At 36.7% G+C, this 22,431-nt stretch overlaps 5 protein-coding genes and 1 long non-coding RNA gene across 6 annotated transcripts; 2 read left to right on the top strand and 4 right to left on the bottom strand.

Annotated features, from left to right (window-relative positions):
- Positions 1 to 201: 201 nt before the first annotated feature.
- Positions 202 to 1,377, top strand: LOC130986225 (uncharacterized). Its single transcript, XM_057909567.1, has 3 exons — positions 202 to 409; positions 521 to 593; positions 726 to 1,377. Exons 1-3 carry the CDS (start codon positions 275 to 277, stop codon positions 1,142 to 1,144), a joined length of 627 nt encoding a protein of 208 aa, XP_057765550.1. The 5' UTR covers positions 202 to 274; the 3' UTR covers positions 1,145 to 1,377.
- Positions 301 to 3,206, bottom strand: LOC130986223 (cytokinin riboside 5'-monophosphate phosphoribohydrolase LOG2). Its single transcript, XM_057909565.1, has 4 exons — positions 2,789 to 3,206; positions 2,429 to 2,557; positions 2,161 to 2,345; positions 301 to 2,076 (listed from the first exon to the last, which is right to left on the bottom strand). The coding sequence occupies exons 1-4, from the start codon at positions 3,005 to 3,007 to the stop codon at positions 1,653 to 1,655; spliced, it is 957 nt and encodes a 318-aa protein (XP_057765548.1). The 5' UTR covers positions 3,008 to 3,206; the 3' UTR covers positions 301 to 1,652.
- Positions 3,207 to 3,258: 52 nt separating this feature from the next.
- LOC130986224 (40S ribosomal protein S8) lies at positions 3,259 to 5,323 on the top strand. The gene is made up of 5 exons (XM_057909566.1): positions 3,259 to 3,435; positions 3,528 to 3,600; positions 4,034 to 4,361; positions 4,522 to 4,694; positions 5,074 to 5,323. Exons 1-5 carry the CDS (start codon positions 3,432 to 3,434, stop codon positions 5,150 to 5,152), a joined length of 657 nt encoding a protein of 218 aa, XP_057765549.1. The 5' UTR covers positions 3,259 to 3,431; the 3' UTR covers positions 5,153 to 5,323.
- Positions 5,324 to 6,658: 1,335 nt separating this feature from the next.
- On the bottom strand, positions 6,659 to 7,783 carry LOC130986226 (uncharacterized). Its single transcript, XR_009089216.1, has 2 exons — positions 7,585 to 7,783; positions 6,659 to 7,137 (listed from the first exon to the last, which is right to left on the bottom strand). It is a non-coding gene; the product is annotated as an uncharacterized LOC130986226 (long non-coding RNA).
- A 1,500-nt stretch (positions 7,784 to 9,283) lies between these two features.
- LOC130986228 (putative MO25-like protein At5g47540) lies at positions 9,284 to 12,855 on the bottom strand. Its single transcript, XM_057909568.1, has 11 exons — positions 12,298 to 12,855; positions 11,940 to 12,101; positions 11,715 to 11,833; positions 11,350 to 11,424; positions 11,038 to 11,131; positions 10,520 to 10,579; positions 10,165 to 10,233; positions 9,897 to 9,995; positions 9,779 to 9,823; positions 9,590 to 9,692; positions 9,284 to 9,510 (listed from the first exon to the last, which is right to left on the bottom strand). The coding sequence occupies exons 1-11, from the start codon at positions 12,514 to 12,516 to the stop codon at positions 9,398 to 9,400; spliced, it is 1,158 nt and encodes a 385-aa protein (XP_057765551.1). The 5' UTR covers positions 12,517 to 12,855; the 3' UTR covers positions 9,284 to 9,397.
- A 6,196-nt stretch (positions 12,856 to 19,051) lies between these two features.
- LOC130986229 (pirin-like protein) lies at positions 19,052 to 20,563 on the bottom strand. The gene is made up of 6 exons (XM_057909569.1): positions 20,341 to 20,563; positions 20,212 to 20,261; positions 20,082 to 20,120; positions 19,944 to 19,972; positions 19,673 to 19,839; positions 19,052 to 19,610 (listed from the first exon to the last, which is right to left on the bottom strand). The coding sequence occupies exons 1-6, from the start codon at positions 20,484 to 20,486 to the stop codon at positions 19,115 to 19,117; spliced, it is 927 nt and encodes a 308-aa protein (XP_057765552.1). The 5' UTR covers positions 20,487 to 20,563; the 3' UTR covers positions 19,052 to 19,114.
- Positions 20,564 to 22,431: the final 1,868 nt, after the last annotated feature.

Here is a 22,431-nt window from a genome sequence, read left to right on the forward strand (position 1 = left end):
CCCTTAAATAAATGGATAATAACGAGAACGAGTTTCTAAGAAATGGATAATAAAGCGTCTCAAAAAAAAAAAAAAAAAAGAAATGGATAATAAAGAGAATGAGAAATGGCAATTTTTCCATGTTTTTTTTTTTAAATAAAAAAAGTAGGGTAACTCATCCAATTATTTTATTTATTGTCTACCTCGGAGTGAAAGTCCAAATTTTGTAACGCCATTTTCGACCGAAGATTTGTTACCATTCCAAAATACTCGTTATCCACTACAACTATTATAAATGGAGATCACACAATTAATTCCATTAACAACAACTATCACTCTATCCTCTAAAATATTTCTTCCGATGGGTTTCTTCTCTTCAACGGCGCCCAAGTATTACCTCAATCGTGTTACTAGTAAATATCCATTCATGGTTAGGCAAACTCTCCCTTTTCTTTTATTATTTTTATTGGGGTTTTGAAACTTCACCTTCCAATAAAGGAGCATTTTTGGTTTGATTTTTATGACTTGTTTGATTATGCAGACTTGTGTTGTAAGGGTGAACACTCAATCTCAATGGCAAAGGACTGTTGCAAGAGTGTTGGACAAATGCCACGGTATGTTTCTTTCTATATTTACCACATTTTTGTTATTTTACTCTATATAAAAAATCAGTTGAGTATAGGGAATATAGTGATTGGTGAATGAGTGAAAGCGGGCATAGATCTCTTCTTTGTGATCATGTGTAGGAGTACACAGTTTCAGAATGGATGATTATGGCGTCATCGAAATATCTGGCACCGTTGATCCAAGTTTACTGCTGAAAATGTTGGGGAGAGCAGGAAGATCCGTGGAGCTGTGCTGGTTTCAGTTCGGAGAGTGTTCCAGCAACCTCTTCATGCCAACGAACCCCGGGGAAGGAAGCACTTACTCTCGCGATGGAAGGTACCTGCACGCCTCCAGCCTTTCTCAACCAAAGCTACCTTCAATCAACAATCAAAACTGCGTTTTTGATCATGACAACTGCTACTATAACAAGCATGACTACAACCATGGTCATGGTTACCATCACCAGCAAGGTTATGAGCATCAATCTGGCTACAGTCATGGCAGAAACCAGACTCAGAATCGCGGTGGTGAAGACATAGGCTGTTGCAGAGTAATGTAGATTGCTTGATGCTACACTCAACCACACTCTTTTTTAAGTGAAGTTGAGTGTAGGAGCACTTTTTAAAGCTCACTAGTGTCTGATTTTTTTTTTTGTTTGGTCATTATCTGTGGAGCACTTTTTAAAGCTCCATAGTTTCTGATTCTTCCTTTTCTTCATTTTGTATGTTGGAAACATTTCCAACTCTGGCAGTATATGAACTTGATTACATCTATTGTTCACTCTTAGGTAAATATGTCTTGATTCATACTGGCGCATTACTTCTCAATTTGCATAAAGTGATCAAATAAATGGAATAGCATCCAAGACAGACGAGATGATATGGAATTGATGGCACACACTGTAACATAAAGATACTGATTTTTTTTTTGAAGAAACATAAAGATACTGATTAAGATAAGTGGAAAAGTTTCCAACAGAAACTCTCATACATTTGTTGAAGTACTTGTGTTAATGCACCATCCCATGCTACCTCCCGCAGATATAACTAAAACGGGCGTTGCCATTGTTACTGCACATCAATCTTACTCGAAGAAGAAGAAGATACAGATTCACCATCTTCTCCTAAGTGGGAGATGCTCCTATATCCATCAGTATGAGAAAGTCCATAATATTCTGCCAAATAAACCAAAGCTTCTGAGTTGGTATTGCATACTTTCCACAAGGATGCCACTTCACCTTTTGAGACAGTACCCCAGCCCTCACAATCATCTATAAAGTCCAGCAGTTTTGAGTAGAAGGAATCATAGTTCATAACAAGGAAGGGAACGGGAAGCACGGACCCAATCCTTTGAAGTTGAATCAGTGCCAAAATCTCAAACGCCTCATCCAGAGTGCCAATTCCACCGGGCAGAGCAACAAAAGCCGTCTTTTCTGAGCTTACAGCTCTAACACCAGCATCCACCAGGCCATGCTTCCTCGCGGAAAAGAACCTGCAGGTGTTTTAAACTATAAACCAGTTAAACAAGTATGGATCCAAGAGCAATTTGCACGGACAAAAACTAGTTCCCTTCCACCTGCACGTTAGATAGCTATCTAATGGTAGGTAGGGATGAACATCTGTAGCAGTCCATTGTCCAGCTTCCTTGCCTATCTTGAATCCACCAACCGGCTTTCCTGCTTCAAGAGCGCCTTTAGTGACGGCATCCATTAGCCCCGGCCCAGCTCCCGACCACGTAGCACAATCTAAGAGGTTGGCAATCTACAAACAAGTTAGCAAGTTGATCAAGCAACTCCTGCACACCTAACCATCAAAATACGGATATGCAAAGGCGATAAACTTACTCCTTTCGCCAACTGAAATGATCTCACAAAATGTGGATGCCCAGGTCCCAATCTTGCTGAACCTAAGTACACTACTCCTCTGCCAAGCCTTCGTATAAGCTCATAGCAGTTCTCAATTTCTCTCTTCACCTACTTTCCCAAATTTGAAATTTCAGAAATAACCATAAACAGAAGCAAATAGCCACTCAATCTAAGGAAATAAGAATATTATAAGCTGAGTGATCAAGAATTCGGCATATGATCTCAAGCAATACAGACACACTGCGTGATTTTTTTTTAAACAAGAAATATAAAAAACAGTAACATTGCAACGGAAACAATGACCTAAGGTAAAGAGACATCAGAAGAGATGAATTGAACCTCAGCAGGGCTGGTTCTCTCCTCAAAATCAATGCCCTCAAACTTGCAGCAAACAGGCCTTGGTGATTGAGTTTGAGCTTTCCTATAAATCTCAGTGATCTTCAAACTCGCCGTGCGCTTCCGATTTCCGGCAACAGAGGGAATTTTCGTAAAACGACATCGCCGCGGAGGATTCACGTTGAGCCACAATGAACTCGAACTAGATACTGAAAAACCCATTTTTCAGAGAGTCGATGATTTTTCAGTTGGCATCAATGTACTGTAATGTAATAGCAACATCAGAATTAAAAGTTTTGGGGAGAAAGAAATGGAACGAGGTTCGTTTGGTCGATTTGCTCAAGGTGCAGATGCTTCGATTCTTGCCCAACACAAGGGTGAAGTAGACTGTGCGCAAGTTAGTCAGGGATACGCCGGTCATTTCATGCGTTAGCTTCTGGGGTCAATATGCTATTTTAAGATAGTACGGGGGTCCCTTCACCCAAACGACGTCGTCAAGGGAGGGATATATTTATAATTTACTCCAGTTAGGGTTTTTGCTTCGAGTATAAATCCCCAGCCACCCGCTATACTTATTCTTCTATTTGCTGGCCGCCTCTTCCGTCATTGCTTAACGTCGGAACCCTAGAATCCCCAATCGTCAATCATGGGTAATGACATCGCTTTTCTTTCACTTTGAGTACTACCTGTCGACGTAGTTCACCGGTGATTTATTTCGCGAGAAAATGCTCTTCGTTCGCAGGTATCTCACGGGATTCAATGCACAAGAGACGTGCAACTGGAGGAAAGAAGAAGGCATGGAGGAAGAAGCGAAAGTAAGTTTCTTTTCGTTTCTTCTTAATTCAGTTTTCTTACGTTTCTCGTTCCGGTAATTGATGCATTATTCTGATTTAAAATCCTTGTTTTCTGAATAACTTGGAATTAATTTAGTCGCTACAAGTTTGTATTGATTTATTATTTAGGATAGCAGTATTATTTGATACAAGAGACCACTGTTACAGATATTCTTGCATTTTGAAGAAAAATATTTTTACCAGATTGTGTTGGTTTTGTTGTGTCTTATCTTATTTTGAATTATATATTTATAATTGTGGTTATTTGGCTGGCATCTGTTCTCCCATGCTCGTGCTGTGTAATTCCAAATAATTTACAAGTCAGTCTATATATAAACCATGTGTCCAGCTAGATCTATGGAGCTATGGTTCTGCTACTGCTGTTTCATTAATTTTCACTATTGTGTGTGACTAGGTATGAGCTCGGAAGACAACCGGCTAACACAAAGTTGTCGAGCAACAAGACAGTGCGCAGGGTGAGAGTTCGAGGAGGTAATGTGAAGTGGCGTGCCTTGAGGTTGGATACAGGAAACTATTCTTGGGGTAGTGAAGCTGTAACCAGAAAGACCCGTATTTTGGATGTGGTTTACAATGCATCAAACAATGAACTGGTTAGAACACAGACTTTGGTGAAAGGTGCCATTGTTCAAGTTGATGCTGCACCATTCAAGCAGTGGTACCTGCAGCACTATGGAGTTGAAATTGGCCGCAAGAAGAAGGCTGCTGCCAAGAAGGAAGGAGAGGTATGCATATGTTCATTTCTTTTTATTTGCATATGCACATTTTATAATTTTTATGATATATATTACTTCGCATAATTTTTTATATTTATTAATGGTTTGGTTAATGTATTTTGGAAATTGTAATTAGCAGTTTAATCTATCTACCCTTTTCTTGGTTTAGGAGACAACTGAGGCTGCTACTGAAGAAGTAAAGAAGAGCAACCATGTTCAAAGAAAACTAGAAAAGCGTCAGCAGGATCGAAAGATCGACACACATATTGAAGAACAATTTGGTGGTGGTCGTCTGTTGGCAGCCATTTCCTCTCGTCCTGGCCAGTGCGGCCGCTGCGATGGGTATGTGTATTCCACCTAAAGTTCTTTACTATGTGATGCATGATATTTGATTACAACCTGCATTCATGCGGGAGCTTGTTCTGTGATTTTCCCTTGTGCATGTTGTTTATTATGCGGGTGATGGGTACGGTGATTGGTTTCATTAGCATTTTTTGTAGTCCGAAGTTTATTTTTGAATTTCAATGTTATTAAAAGCAACTAGATTTAATTTTCTGGTGGGGTGGATGTTAAGGGATACCAAAATATGTGATTCATATTTTTGAGCTATGCACTTTTGTTGGCTGCTTCCATTCTTAGACACTGATTAGACGCTATCTAATGTTAAGCATGGTGTTTAAGGTGTAGGTTTATATGTCTTATATTATTTTTCTGGAAATAGGTATATTTTGGAGGGCAAGGAATTGGAGTTCTACATGAAGAAACTTCAGAGGAAGAAAGGAAAGGGTGCCAGCGCTTAAATTTTGCCTTGAGTTCATTCAAAGATGCATTTTGGTGCAAACATTTAATTGTCTTTTCATCGCCTTTCTATGTAATGTGCCGAACCAGAAGAGGTTTTTTAGAGTTGCTTTGAACTTGAAATTGTTATACACTGTTGATTTCGTGATATTTAAGTTTTAGATGGTTTTTTAGCTTGATTTTTATGTTGGTTGCTGAATTATCACTGTGATTAGTTTTTTTTTTATGATTTAACTATAATTAGTAAATAACCTTTTTGGTGACAGAAGTTTCAAAATTTCATTTCTGGGACGTTGCTCATTTTTGCTAGTGAACTCCTCCGTCGCCGCATGCACATTATGTGGTAGTATTTAGAAACGATGGTTTGATAAATTTTTGGTTAAATATTGTTTTTCCATTGTTTTCCATCTTCAAAAAATGCCCTATTCGAACTAATATTGTTATACATCGTCTCCTAATTGACAAATTTTTTGCTATCTACCAAAATACCATATGCATCATTGGGGTATATCCATATGGATACATAAACTGATGTGGCAACCAAAGTTTGTAAAAGAATTACAACTCTCCCTCGACTAAAAATAGATCTTAGCTCCGACAGTAGCATCCTGACTCCTGAGTGCTATTGACACCTCCATACTCCCCTGAGAAATCGCAGATTGCAAGGCAATTGCTAGCGCTGCCGTCTTCTTCATGTTTATTGTAGACCAAAAGAAATGACTTTAACCTCAAACTCAAAGTTGATAATATAGATATCAATTTTTGATCAAGTTCATTATCTTTTTATGCTTCATTTTTTAACATTATCAAATCCAAAACTGAATAACATATCTGGTTAACATCAAACAAGTTGAATCAAGTTAGATCCATCATTTGGAAAGTGGTGGCCTCGTGATATATTCAGAGTGAGAATATGATACGGAGTTGAATTTCCTTCTCCTTCCAACTCTTAGGTATACACTAACCATCACAAACATCACTTACCACAAAACACTGCTAAAAACTTGTACTAGATTAGTTAGAAACCATGAGGCTTGAGCTATTGAAATCTGTATCTATAACCCAAGTAACAGTATACAATGCGTATGTACATTTCAAAAGTATATCACAGGGCATGATGTACCATGACGAAATTTTCTAGATTTCTAAAGTATTTACTACCTCTATGCAGCAGTAACAAGCTGCACAGCCATCCCTGTTGACAGATAAGTAGCTCAATGTAACAGATTACGCTGCTAACCGAACTCACCCCAACAGGGAAAAACTGAAGCAAATGCACATCCATTCATAGCTAAGTATGAAAACTTTCTTGGAGGCAATCACAAGACTGCTGTCAAAGAGAGTGCTTATATCCATTAAGCAGCTTTATATATACATACATAAACATTATACACGTATATTTCCTCTTTAATGATGCCCTCTGCACCGATTATAGGCTGTTTTCTGGCACGCGGCAGCACACTGTAACTCACTCAATCGAGTAAAAGTCCGTTAATATAGCTGCTGAGTGAAGTACCAATATATGATCATTTGGTGAAATTTATAGCATCCGGCAAATAATAAATAGTGCACTGTATGACATGCAACAAAATAGGTTGCTTACAAGATATTTCAACTGTTGCAAGATTCAGAAGCTCTAGTTATATAATCCTTAAGAAACTATCATTATCAAGCAATGATGAAAACCCAACTACATAACCTACTTAAGATGCCTGTATTGATCTGTGACTTATATCATCAGCCAAGAAGAAAACATAACATAACAAGTTAGCTTCCATCTTGATCCATGGACTAGAACGTATCATTTCCCTTGTATCTTTCTCAATCTCGCTCTAATATAATCATTTCGAGCTTCGATCCGATCTTGTTGAGGAGCAACATTGACATGAGAAAGGTACAGACCGTATCCAAACAACGAGCAACCAGCGAGGAAAAGCGCTGCTGTAGCTGCAATCTTTTTAGGTGTAGCCTCAAAACACACCACCATCTGAAATTTTATTCATTCTATTAGTAAAGGGAACTTAATAACCAACACTGAAGCACTTTCCCACATCAATGCAATATACAGAGGGGAAATGTGGAAGCTTTTAGCTACTCCATTTGGCATTAAAACAATCAGCAATAAAAGTGTCATAACAAGCAATGTTGTGAAAATCGCTGGAGGCGGACGCCTCAAGGCAAGGCGACGCTGAAGCGTACCAATATGTGCGCCTCTGCAAGATTTTTGTGTATGCACGCCTCCTCGGTGAAAGGCAGGAGCGGGAGATGCGGGCATATTTAAATAAACGTGATTTCGACAAAATTTTCAAAATTTCAGACGTGATTTCAGCAATTTTACGCATAAACATGGATTTCAGTAATCAGACCAACAAAATTCATTCAATATCTTCAATATGAAAAAGAAATGTAAGCTGAAATCATCTTCCATAAATACCTTTTCTTGAATGTGTCCCCAAACTCTGGAATTGAAGATGCAGACGAGGGAGAAGGGGAATTAGGGCTCAAGAAGGATAAAGAATGATGGGTGTCAGCTTTAGAAACAAAGAGCGAGAGAGTGCGGGAACTCGTTTATTTTCATAGACACTTGTATTATACAATAATTCATCTTAATAGGGTGTTTGGCTAAGCTTATTTTAAAGAGCTTATAAACTCTTGCAACTTATAAGATGTTTAAGAGTTTATAAGATGTAATTTTTAAGAGCTTATAAGTTGTCAAAGTGTTTGGATAATTGAGCTTAAAAGCTACAGAAAGAATTTTTTAGAGAGAGAAAATATTTTTTTAGATGGAGAAAATCAAAGAAAAATGAGCTTGAATGACATATGATGAAAATAATAAATTATAGTTGAAAAATAATTGTAAAATGATTGTTGCATATGAGATTATAAAAAACTAAGTTGGGGTAGAGGAACTTATTTTTTGGGGAGTTTATAAGCTCTTGGAGCTTAAATTTGGAGCTTATAGACTGTTTAGGAGCTTATTTTGCCAAACACTTTGAAGGAGCTTATAAGCTCCTGAACAGTTTATAAACTGTTTTGAGGAGCCTATAAGCTCAGCCAAACACCCTCTAAATACTCCCTCTGTCCGCCAAGATTATGTAAAAATTACTATATCGGCCGTCCGTCAAGATTATGTCACTTTCCTTTTAAAGCAATGATCCCACCATCCTCTTTAATATTTTATCCTTACTAACACTCTTTATTTACAAAAAACGCACCCCAAATTCAATCTCAACCAACCCACCCCAAATTCAATCTTAACCACACATCTCATAAAGTAGTTGGACCTTTTATCCACTACATCAAAATCATCACTAATTTTATTAAATCTTGTGCCCAAACAATTTTACATAATCTTGGCGGACGGATGGAGTATATTTGAGTTGCACATTTGGCGTGATTATAATTGTTCGCATTAACCAAACCTCGTTCGAGCATCACACTTGGGAGTGACCTTATAAAAGGGAGATCACCTTGGGTTAAGGAGGCCAAAGTGGGTGACTTTCTTCCTTCAAGTTGATACCCGTCAAATCGGGATGATAATCATCTTCGTCAGAGAGGTCGGAAATCTAATTTGGATTGTATGGATCCATTTTTTTTATAGAAAAATTGAAAGTGAAGATAGAAGGAGAAGAGTATATAAAGAAGAAAATACAAGGATATGATGTGTACTTGGAGCCAAGGATTTGAGGAAAATACAAGAATGATGTGTAGCTCTTTGTGGATTTTAATTGGGTGAGAATTGTGGAATAAGGTGGCGTATGAGAGGATTTTAACAAAAAATTGTTATATTTCTCTGAAAATTCTTGAGAAGCGTTAGAAGAAACGTAGTGATTGAAATTATATGAATGCAAAATGAAGAATAAAAATCATATTAATTGAGGGTACAGGCTATAGAAAATTTAATTCGGGGCTATAAGCTATTGGATAAAACATTAACTTTATAATTATTTATTATTTTAGATGAGAGGCTATATTAAATAAACGATGACTATAAATAGAACTACCCGGTTCAAAATTGTGTACCCCTGCTAAAACACACATAGCAGGAGTACCTCTGTTTTAGAAAAGCTTTTTTTCTCTATTAAAGAATCAAAATCTTAATATTTAAGCCGATACTCCAGAAAAGCTCATGCTAGACTGAAAAACACATCAAATACTGTGGAAGTATGAGTAAGTAGCGGTTCAACTAACTACAAACGCATTATCGTCACTTTGTGCTATGAACAGCTCCAACAGATTGTTCAAGTTTAGACGATGATGGGTTTGAATAATTCTCCGGAGCAGCCCACAGGCGACGTCGCCACGAGTTCCCTGATCTCCTTAACCACCTGAGCTTTGTCTGCGTCAAACATCTCATCCTCTGCACAACAAATCCATACTTAGCCTCAACACTGTAGTGTGTTGCAATGTTACGTTAGACCACCAATTTAGTATACTACCTTTGTCACAGTTGAAGCCATCAAAAAAGCGCAGGAGTTTGTTTCTGTTGGCACACAGTATGTTGACGATATCAGTAGGCTTGTTCTGGTTCGCCACAAACAGCTGCAAACACGGCCGAGTTAGCACAAGTACAACACAAAATTGATTATATAGTATGACTAGTGTCGAGGGCATGAAGTGATCATAACCTTGAACACATGGAATGCATCAATCTGTATGCACTTGTGTGTTTCCTGAACACAAGACCACCACCATTAGATGTTGCAATATCTATGGTTAGCTTTCTAGTGGGAAAAGGAATATTACCCTCAGGAGATTCATGAGAACTCTCATATTGTCCTTGGAGCTGACATAGCGCACCATGACCGCGGAGTTAGATCTATCAAGCAAGATGTCTCCTAGAAGCTGAAACCCAAAAGTTATCATTAGTCTCAAATGTCTTACAGCAACATCAACATCAGTAGCCATTTATCACTTTTAGTCCAATGGAGCTAAGAAACCGAAATTTAAGGTGTAGGGTTGAAAATCTGAGTTGTTCATAACAGAAAAGGGTGTGATCTCGGACAATCCATACCTTGACAGCATGGCGCCGGGTCATGTAGTTTGGAGACTCCAGCAACTTTGAGTTGAATTCAGAAAAAAACTGCAAAAAAGATTAGGACATGTGTAAGGTTTTAAATCTACTAAGGGGGCATTTACTTTGCATAATTGATAAGATGCATGATTGGATATTTTGATCTTCAAGACTAGGGTTTCTCCAATATCTAAGTAATCGGGGGATTAGTCTTTACTATTTTTATCTATTAAGACCAATACTCAAAAGTAAACTTCCCCTAAAGAGTCCAGGGGAATTTCACAAACAGAAGTAAGAACCTCATTTCTACTTCATATTCAAATGAATAACAACAAGAGGAAAAAGAAAACCATACCCAACTATGATTTTCTGTGAGAAAATCTGCAACAGTGGACTTATGCCGTGTCATAAGCTCCTGGAATATATAGCAGGAAAAGATATAGCTTCAGTCATATGATATTGTCAACAATGAAGAGGGAAAATGGCGAGTTTTTCTCTCAGATAAGGCATATACATCACGTATTGTCAAAAGCACATCCAGACATCAACATGGTCAGTCAAATATTCATCCCTGCACTAAAGTGTTTACAGACATGGAGCAATATAACTGGTCATTTATAGAAAACTATAAATTTAATTACATCCTGGATGGAACATCAACTGAAAAACTGTAAACATAGACCATGTAGGTAGGTTAAAGGGTTGACAGGCAAATAGTTCATTTCCACAAGAGATATAAGACTACCATGAAGAAAATCCAAAACCACTTAGCTAGGCATCACTAAAATTTGAAGTTATGATAAATTCGTAACATTAGACATAATCAAGGAAACTGCAACAAAAGAGACAGAAAGAAAAAGCATAATGGACAACCTTAAAGGTAGCAGCAGCATCCGAAGCAACATCAAAATTTGGAAGTTGTATGTAGTCAAAAAACTTCTTCATATGGGCTGACTGCAAAACGTAACTGCCAGCAAAGAAATATCAAGGTTCATGGAATATATGAGAGAGTGGAATCTAAATGTCAAAAATATGATTCAGAATGTGTAAATTATTAAAAGTACTTCATGAAAGCTTTACACTGGCAAGAACTAAAAGAACGGATTATAAGTTTTTGCACAACTACAAGATGTTAAGCAGTAATATCTAAAACCTAGAATTTACATCCACATGGCAGCTTCTTACCTAGCGACCACCTGATGTCGTATGCAGTCCCTTAACATTCCTCCATAATGCAGAGCAACAGAATGATCTTCGTACCTGTCAAAAGTGTAATGCAAAACCATCATTTCACATATACCAGAAAAAAAAAGGGATATTCAAATAATAACCATCAGCCACACGCTCATCAGTGTCACCTGCAGAGAAGGTTATGAAACTATGATAATTCAGGAAGCAATTAATCGCAGTAAAGTTTCCGTAGATTGATATATTGCTAATGCCTCCTGCTTCAGAATGAAACACTTCTAGAAAGCTCTAGATACCATCAATTTGACAAAAGCTACCATAGAAGACATTTGTATCTATCTTATATACCGAGGATTACTCACCCAGTAATCATAACGTCCAAAAGATCAAGATTCTCTTCTAAGTAGTCAGAAGCAATCAACCGTGATTGAACCGGTTGCCTTTGCAAATTCGCAATTATTCTCGTTGCATCCTTGCGAGTCTTCACAAAGAAAAACATGTCCTTACCATTATAAAACTCAAACCAAAATAACCAATAACAAAAGCAAACAAAAAACAAAGAATTGTTCTCGTAAGAAGTAGGTCACCTCGAAGTTTATTTTGGGTAGGCAGAGAATTAGCAGTCGCATAGTGTCATCAGTAAAGAACTCTTGAGTCACTTGGGCACAAGCTTCTGCAACAGGTTCTGATTCTTCAATTCCGTACAGAATTGATTTGAGCTCCCTGATGTCGGCATCTAATTGCGCCAACTGCAATCAAAAGCCTCCATATTAAAAATAATAATAATAAAAAAAATCGTTTTCATGAGGATTGCACTAGAAGCATATATGAAGATCAGAAAGCAATGGCACGTTGTAAATCCGATCGGTGAATCTCACAGCATCTAAAAACGTAAAACAGACGAGAAAAAGCATGAAGCTAGAGAAAATGAGGGCGGAAATCGACCTTATCATGGCGCCTGGGACTGCCGTCGTCGGAATCGGAATCGACGTAGGACAGCAGTCTCCTAACATCGCGTACGATCTCAGCGGGAGCCCTTGGTTTTTTGGATTTGAAGAGGTTCTTCATGGAATTGCTGCGCAAAACTTTGGGAACAAGCTTCTTCAAACTCATGGCGGAATTGCTCTTCTTCACAGCGTCCTCCTCCTTCATGGCGATCGGCATCTCTTTCCCCAGAAACTGCAACGTGTCTCGGGGGAATGAGATCCCGCTGGAATGGCGAATTCCAAGTACCACTCGAGAGATGGACGCCTTCTTCCGTCTCTCTTGTTTTGTTTTTCCCCCCCTTTTTTTTTCGTTTGTGTGAGATGGGATAATGAGGGTCAAGAGGCAAGGTAATGTAGGAGACGGATACAAGAGTTCGGTGGGAATGAGGATGGAATTGTGAGGACGAGCGATGCCATAAACGTTGGAGATCCCTTCCCTTCTTCGAGTAGAACTAGGAGAGACAGAGGGAGAGAGAGAGGAATTCCAAATTTGTAGGAGCGAATGAGGTTTGGATTCATCGTGGACCTTTTTTGCACTTTTTACAGAATATTCATATGTAGCGTCGTCGATTAATTTGCAATGAGGAAAAAATGACGGCTACTGCTGAGACATTTTCCTATTTAAAGAAAGGGTTAAGGACACAATACCATATTCTAAATATTTGATTAGATTGTCATGCATTTAGATAAGAGTAAATTATGAAAATTATTTGGTTTTACCTACTCTTTCTGTCCTTGAATCCATGTTTTTTTTTTCTCTTTCTACCCTTAATTAATGCTTGAAAAACTAAAAATTAAGATAAATAATTTGTCACAGGTAAAATTAGAAGTTTTTTTTTTTTTTTTACTTGGGGGAGTTGGGGAGGGGAAGCACTGGAGTTTGAACCCGGGACCTCACTATTCACACACAAGAGGTCGCACCGCTTGGTGTCCCGTTGGGGACGATAAAATTATAAGTTATGCCTTATTTTATCATAAAATTATAAAACAATGCATTTATTCAGGGATGATTGTGTCTATTTTTATGTCTAGATGGGGTCTTTTTATTTGTTCTTGTTGGAATCTTGTGCCTGAGAGGGTATAGTCTAGAGATGAGGGCTTTTTTGAGCGTAACAGATGTAGTCAATGGCATATAAATGTTGTTGCATTTTCATCGAGAGATGTATGATTCTCAAATTGAAAAATTTCGGGGCATAAAGCAGTTGGATTTGAAGGCCAAAATCAAAAGTGAAGCTGCTCAAACTGTTCAGTCCTTTGATTCGGGGCAGAACCCAATAGCATTGGACGAAAGATCAGGGGCAGAAGCAAACACGGCAGGTGGACGTGGTATGACTATCCTATGGACTCTTAATTCGGGGCAGAAGGTAATATTGCAATCATAAAAAAAAGAGACCGATAAGGTTAAACCTCTACCTTATCCTTAAAGATTTAAATCTGTGAAAATTAGACATGAAGATATGGATAATTCGCAAGGGAAATAACTCCTTCCTCCAGTTGACTCTTTTGAGCTGGGCTTTCACGAGCCCTGATCGCACCTAGAAATGCCGCATGGTTGCAAGCCAAAGGCGGGCACATTCATATACCATTTCAGCTGCTTTTAATTTGGAGTGATACTCACCCATGTTAGGCATAATTATTTAGTTTTCAATTCATGTTTTGCACGATACTTTTGACTGTACGTACTTCTATTATTTCGTAAGTTTTAAATTTCAATTTTGAGTATGTTTTCCTATATGTCTCTTGCTAATTTCATTTCATTTATATCTAGCTAAGTTTAATAACCTGATTTGGACAAAGATGATTTAAGTATGAATACTTAAAAACGCATAAGGTTTAATTGGGCTTAATAACTACATGAATGTGTTCCCGATACATTAGGTTTGATTCCAAAGGCTTGAAAACTTAATTACTTAACTGATCACTAATTGGTTAAGTGGTTTTGGCCACAAGTAAACTTCGGGGACAAAGCATAAAGAATTATAACATTTGAATAGTACAACTGATGTTGGAGTTCTGGTTTGTAGCTTTAACCATACGAGTAACTGAATTAGGTCTTTTGAAATCTTGATGCTTTCTGGGCACAACTCCTCGAGCGAGTGACCAACGTGGGAGGAGTGGCTGGGCAAAATAGTTAAACCCTTTAACTGAGAATTTATAGGTTTATACACTGAAATGAAATACTGGGTTGAGGGCTCTAGCGTGCGTGACACATAATAATATGGGCATTATCGCTTTTTACCTATAACTAATTGATATATGCATGTAGTGAAAATGATCGCACCTATGACTGGTCGTTTGCTTCAAGGAGTATGACACATATTTTAATAAAAATTGGTAAAAGGTAATTTGATAATGGAGTCATGTGCAAAAATAATGTTTAAATGATTGTAATTGTAAAGTTGATGGTGGTGTATGTATAAAAATAGAAAGTAAGAAGATTGAGACAATTTTTTTTTTTGAGGACAGAGGGAGTATGATTTTTTTATACTACCTCCATCAATAAAAAAATGCTTTCTTCGCCCCAATAAAATCGACTCTTTTGTTTTATACACAAAGATTAAGAAAGTGATTGTATGCTTTAGATGAGAGTGACCTAATAGGATCTAATGTTATTAAATGCTTTTTTAATCCTAATTAATGAGATAAAATGTAGAATACTTTTTCATTTCACATTGTCATTCCCAATACATTTAAACTTATAATACACATGAATTTAATTTTTATATTGCCACAATGTTAATATTACCTGCAAAAACGCAGAATCAGCAGCAACAATCGAAAGTGTACAAAATTTAAAGATGCTACTCTCTCCGTCTCATATGACTATAAGAGTGTGCATAATTGTTGGTGACACGAATTTTAATAAATATAAGGTGAATGCGTTATTAATAAAAGAATGGGACCATTTTATTAGCAGAAGTGGTCCAAAAAAGAAAAATGCACACTCTTGTGTGACGTTTCAAAATAGCAAAAAGTAATTACTTTTATGGAATATATGATGTAAAATTTTCATTAAATGGGCTACACCCTATAACAAGGTCTGAAAGTGCACAACAAATTAAAAAATTTGAACTAAGATTTTGGATTTCCCTCTAAAACTAACTATAAATAAGATGAGTAAAATTTTGAAGTAGCCAAAATGAAGCATAAAACACAATTTATGGCCACACATTGAAAAAACACAAATTTTGGCCATTTTTATTGATTTGGACGTTTTTGCCCTTAATGAGGCGGACTGGGTAGGATCAGGCACGCGGGTCGCGTGCCGGGTCGGGTTAGGCACTTATGGCACTATTAGTGCCATAAGTGCCAAGATGGCACTTATGGCACTAATAGTGCCATAAGTGTCATCGGAAATCCAAAATAAAACCAAGTAAAATAGTCATTTTGGCACTTATGGCACTATTAGTGCCATAAGTGCCAACGAAATTCAAAATAAAACTAAGTAAAATGGTCATCAGCACAAATACAGAAACAACAACATCATTTAAACCCTAAATGGAACATCTAAACCCTAAATGGATAATCTAAACCCTAAATGGAACATCTAAACCCCAAATGAATAATCTAAACCCTAAATGGAATATCTAAACCCTAGGGGGAAGTGTGCACTTATGGCACTATTAGTGCCATAAGTGCCATACGTGCAGCACAGATCAGATCAGATCAGATCTGTCGATGGTTGAAATCGAAGGAGGCGAAGATCAGATCTGCCGATGGAGGAGGCGGCGCAACGATCAGATCAGATCCACCACCGTCACCTCATCAGATCAGATCCACCACCGCCTCATCAGATCAGATCTGCCGCCGCCGCCGCCTCATCCTCCGCCACCTGACCGACCTCCTCCACGCCGCCGATTTCAGAGGACTGGATCTCCTCCACCGCTGCCGCCGATTTCAGAGGACCAGATCTCCTCCACCGCCGCCGCCTCATCCTCTACTCCGACGAAGTCTGCCCAAGCCGCGAGAGCTCCGGCGAATTCTCCAAGCTCGGCGCCGCTGGAGAGAGAGGGAGATGAGAAAGAGAGAGGAGAAAGAGAGAAGGGTAGAATAGTCATGACATACAAAAAATGGCCAAAATTTATGTTTTTTCAAATGGTGGACAAAATTTGATTTTCATTCTTCATTATGGCCATTTGGGTGGATTGTTTCAAATAAGATTACACCATATTCCCCACACACTACAAATTAAAACATTCAAAATAAAATAAAGAGTAAAAATCTTTCAACATCTGAGAGGAATCAAATTATGCAATTTCTACTTCAAAACTTGAAGAATGGGAAGCCAAGGAAAGGAGTGAGTGAAGGAGGCAATCACCATATTAAAATCTTCAAAGAGGGTAGTGACTCGTCTGTGAGCTGTAGTTAAACAGAGACAAAATGATGAGCAAATATTCATATGCAGTGCTAAACCAAAATGCACTGAGAAGAAAAAGAGTTCATATTAATTTGGAATTGATTCAAAGCTTGTATCTCTTCATAAGATAATAATTAGAGAATAGTTTATTTTTACCATTTTAATATGTCCGCAAAAGTTTATTTATTTCTATTTATAGATACTACTCCATACCATTATTATCGTCAATATATCAACTTATTTTAGTATCTCCACAAAAATTAATTATTCTTAACATTGCCCTAATTAAGGTGAGACTCTTTCTCCACTCATAATATATTAAACAACATATATTAAAATTTGTGTCATCCCCTTCTACTGTTAATTTTTGAAGATAGATGAAGTATTAATTAAATTGTTAAAAAAAAATTGATGGGAATAATATGTTGGGTATGTTACTAGTTTGGTACATATCTATACTATATCAAAAGGTCAACATTCAATTGAAATTAATTTAAATTAAATTGATGGCAAAAGATCATTTGTATGGCGTCAATTTTGCAATTAGCGTAAAATTGTCGGATTATTTGTACTCTCTCTCTCTCTCTCTCTCTCTCTCTCTCTCTCTCTCTCTCTCATTTCATTATTTATATTTATGAAAACACTAGTATTAATCCAAATAAGGAAGAATATACATACACACTTCATATCTTGATCGCATGCGCCTAAAATATTTACAAATATTTCTTCTATTCTTGTCGTATATCTTGGTTTATCAATTACTCGAAGTCTCGAACCCTTACTAGAATGCGTGTCTCATCTAAAGCGCCTACACATCCCTAGTATATGAAAAAAAATATCAGATTACTTGTTTTATATTTATATATTTTTTATATTAATCATATAATTAAAATTATGTAAAAATATGTTACATTACACCAGTTTCACGTTGGATGCGTACAAGTACAATCGTCAGATATTGCTTCCAGCTCAACCATAAATAAGTAACTCATCCTTAATAATGACTTCATTAGCATATGCATGTGTTTTGAAATGATTTCACCCTGTGTCTTGAAATCATATTCTTGTTATGATGGGCAATGTAGACAGAAACATGAATACTTTTGCTTCAGTACTTACATATATTTTGAATGAGCTAATCCACCAACATATTCCACCAAGTAACATAAACGAGAAAATAAATTTCGATTCATTCTAAGATTGACAACACGATCTGCATCACCTAAATAAATCAATTTTCTCATTTGATTTACTTGACTTGGAACTTGATAAATCATGAAATATCTTCCTTGTACCTGTTCAAGTCTATAAGTTAAGCCATCATTAATTTTCTTTAAGTAGTATCAGAGCTAGCTTCATAAAATCACAGTTTGATGCAGTATCTCTTCCAAAATCTTTTTTTTTTCTTTAAAACTGTATACATGTTTAACTAAAAATAAGCATCTAATAAAATGCGAAAAGAAACCAAATAACATTAACAAATTTCTATCAAAGTTAAAGCATAAATTCATAAAATCAAAAGAGAAACAATCATTACTGATGGGTAATTTATGACAATACCTTATTCTTTCCCATCAAACCAAAAAAGATGTCTCGTAGAGAACACAGAATTTTTGTACAAATTGATTATGACAAATTGAATCGAAGAGAAACACAAATTGATTACGGCAAATTAATCATCTCTTGCGATGCCAACTATCAGTCTTGATACAGAAAGAGTAGCAGTGTCCTCCTAATGTTGAGAACGAAAGAACTATTTGTTTTTTTTTTTTTTTTTTTAATCTCCAATGGTTGTTGATGTTCAATGATACGAAGAAGACATAGTTTGATAGATTATTGATAGAGTAACATAAACTAGACAAAGTTGGAAAGATTATTGATATATACAACATTGAAACAAATACTCCCTCCCTACGCCCCTCAATTTAGTTAATTAATAAATTAATATTTGTTATTATTAAAATCGTGTTATGTACACTATTACTATACGAGAGATGATATGGAAAATCACACAAATGTGTTATATGTATAATCTCATCTTCTTATACTTTTGAAATTGCATTGTAACAATAAAGTTGTACGGTCTAACAAGCCTCATCGGCTCACTCTCGGACTAATATTATTGATAGATTGCTCAAATCAGGAAAGCATTTCCATTTCGGAGCACCAAATGACACGCTTAAGCTGACCACCCTCTGCATTCTACACGGCTACATATTTCATCTTCGATTCCATATCACGCCTATATAAAAAATAACATCTCTCTCTCCATCTGGTCAATCCTCATATATATACTAGAATTTGTGACAGTAAGTATAGAAGTCAGTTTTAGGAGAGAATATATGACACGACAGTATGATCTTCATCACTTATCTATCAATTAATATATGTTGAATCGAATGGGAAAAAAGTGCATAAATCAATAACCAAAAACTTGAGTGGACTGAGACTTCCAGTGTCTAGCTTTCTCAAATCCATTGGTACAATTCTCATAATCCTCAATAGTTTGATCAATTTGTTGCTGCGTGTTCATGACAAAGGGACCATACTGGTGCACAGGCTCCCCCAGCGGCTGACCGCCAACCAGAATAAACCTGAGTGGCTTGGAGGAGTGGTTGGAGGCGTAGACGGCGTGGCCCTCCCCAAGGAGGAGGAGGTGGTGGGCGGACACAGGGGAATTCGAAAACGTAGCCTCTCCTTCCAAAACGTATACAAAGGCGTTCCACGACGTAGGTATTGGCTGGCGAATGTGTGCCCCTGGCTTGAGTGTGAAGTCAAGAAACATGGTGGGAGTTGTGGTGTATATTTCTGACTTGACGCCCAATGCCTCCCCTGCAATCACTCTCACTTGCACGCCGTCTCTCGATGCTTCTGCAATCTCCCTACTCTTCATTTCTTGATACCTTGGCTCAATCCTACAAAAATACTGATACTAATTAATTTGTTTCAAAAAGGTAGGTGTGTGTGGCCCACTCACATTTTATGTTTGGAGGAGAGGTTGATCCATAATTGCAAGCCCTTTTGAGTTCCCTCAGCGGCAGGCATTTCGGAGTGGACAATTCCTCTGCCTGCAGTCATCCATTGCAGGTCACCAGCTTCGATCGTGCCCTTGTGTCCCTCGAAGTCCTCGTGCCTCACTGCTCCCTGAATTATTATTTCATTTCTCAACTTGAACGAATTATTTAATTAGGTTGCATATATTTTATACATATTGGAAAACAGACGAAAAGCAGAGGAGTCATACATACCTGTAGCATGTAGGTGACGGTCTCGAATCCTATAATACCACCAAAACAGATATCAGTATCACTACAAAAAATATATATTCGTAAATAAATAAAAATTAAGAAGAAGACAAAAGGTGTGTGGTGATTGATGAAACAAACCTCTGTGTGGGTGATCAGGAAATCCAGCCGGCGCAGAAACTGTAGGCCCATTTCAAAAAGGACAAGAGATTCTTGATTCACTCATTGGATTCAAGAAACTAAAATAAAAAATTAGAAAACAAAGACACACCTGAGAACTCGTCCAGAACAAGAAAAGGGTCGAAGTATTTCAGCTCAAACCTACGAAACAATCAACCCAAGCCACTTAAACAAAACAAAAAAAATCATCAACAAGTAGTAGTAGTTATGGGTGTCAGACCTTCCAATGCTTCTTCTAACGGTGGCGCCGACGCCTTCGTGCTGAGGCCGAGCCAGGAACTTTCTGACGACGGGACGAGACATGTTGATTTCAATATACTTTTGTGGATTGCGATATGAAATTTTGAATATGAAGAATTCATGCATCGGGGTATATATAGGATATAGGTGCAGGCCAAGTTAATTCCGTTAGTTGATTTTGGGGCGGGGCGGGGCCCAGGGGAAGCCGTGGTTCCTTGAGAGTTGAGATGAAGGGTCTTTGTTTTATCGCCACATTTGACATCACCCTCACGCCCTCCCTACGTCATCCTAGTACTTTCTTCGCATTTGAATTTCTCATTTACAAACAACAAGCTAAATATATTTATTTATGGAACTTTATATTATAACCAACGCTATTAGTTTTAGATGTGAATACGTCAAAGTATCCGCGTTGAAACTCAGGGTTCGTATGTATCTATGATTTTAATCTAAGCAGCTGGGTTTTTTTTTATTTTTTTATTAATTTATGTATTTTCATATTTTACTTTTATAGTTAAATATGCGACATTTGTCAATATGGATTTGGAGTTCACACGTAAGGTCAGTCCAGAACAGGTTGTTTCAAGCTCAAGATATATATATTTGTTGTTTCTTATTTTCATTCACTACTTATTTTTTTTTATAAAATTCGGTCTTATGATTTACTCCTATTATATTCACTAATTAATCAATTGATATAACTTAAGCTAGCTCATATATTGTTTATTTATTTGATAATTTTATCTGAAGACTGAAGCTAGCCATTAGGTCATCCATTCGTCACCCCGACGGAAGAAATTCATGCTCCTTTCTTTTGGTTTCATATGTCAGTTCTTAAACAAGAGAAATTGAGAATCAAATTCGAACATATCTATGTCAGGGTCCTTCAGGCATCAAGACAAGGACCATATTTTTCAAGCCCAAATGCTTATGTCTATGCTTTTGTGAACCATATAAAATATATATTAATTATAATTTCAACGGTTAAATTTGCCTAGAGATTACTGAAGTTTATCAAATTCTGGTTCTATATATATATATATAAAAATTTTAATGTTTGGTGTGATATATTAAAGTATTGTTTTAATATGATTTTATTACTAATCATCAAGATTTCAACAAAACTATTTGATGCCACAACTTACTGAATAATTGACATGACATAATCATTCTCTCACGATAATCGATTGGCAAAAATTAATAATGCCAATTATTCGGTTAGCCTACGAACAATAAGTTTGACCAAAATCCTAATTGGTAGCAAAATTAAATTAAATCAATACTTCAATAATTATTATGTCAAATTTTCAAGTTGGTATGCAACATGAAATTAAATTTTCCTAAAAAAAACATGAAATTAAATCAATACTTCAATAATTATTAGGTCAAACTTTCGAGTCGGTATGCAAAATTAGATCAAATCAATAGTTATACAATTATCACTTCAAACTTAAAGTTGGTATGAAAAAATAGAATTTAATTAAATTTCAGCATTGTATAGGCAACAAACCATAATTTTAATATATATATATATATATATATATATATATATATATATATATATATATATAGGGAATGGTTCTAATAAAATCTCTTATATCTGCTAAGATCTTAGATTGATTTGCAGGTGTTGATTTAATGAATCTTATGACTGATATTTATCTGGGGGAAATTTTTTTACCTGACTTCGAATTCTGGAGGGATAGAAAATTTTACTAATTTTTTTAATATCGGTATACAACATTGTGTAGTGCCTTATTCATCATTATATACTAGCTTATTCATTAATCTCACATCTCACGAAATATAGCAATCTCACTGGAACTTACCCCTATATATATATATATAGGGTCACGTCCAGTTGAGAAGACGGACACGCCATGTTAAACAAAATATATTGAACATATACAACATTTTTGGGGGTTCTGGGGTTCGACCCCCTTGTAAAAATTTGTTGAACATGGCGTGAATAAATGTTGACCGTTAGATTAGATAAGATCAACGGATGATATTACTTCTCATTTCTCATTACATTTATGTCTTCTCAATTGAACCTTGGCCTATATATATA

This window comes from Salvia miltiorrhiza, chromosome 5, assembly GCF_028751815.1.
Source record: "Salvia miltiorrhiza cultivar Shanhuang (shh) chromosome 5, IMPLAD_Smil_shh, whole genome shotgun sequence".
Classification (NCBI taxonomy): Eukaryota; Viridiplantae; Streptophyta; class Magnoliopsida; order Lamiales; family Lamiaceae; genus Salvia; species Salvia miltiorrhiza.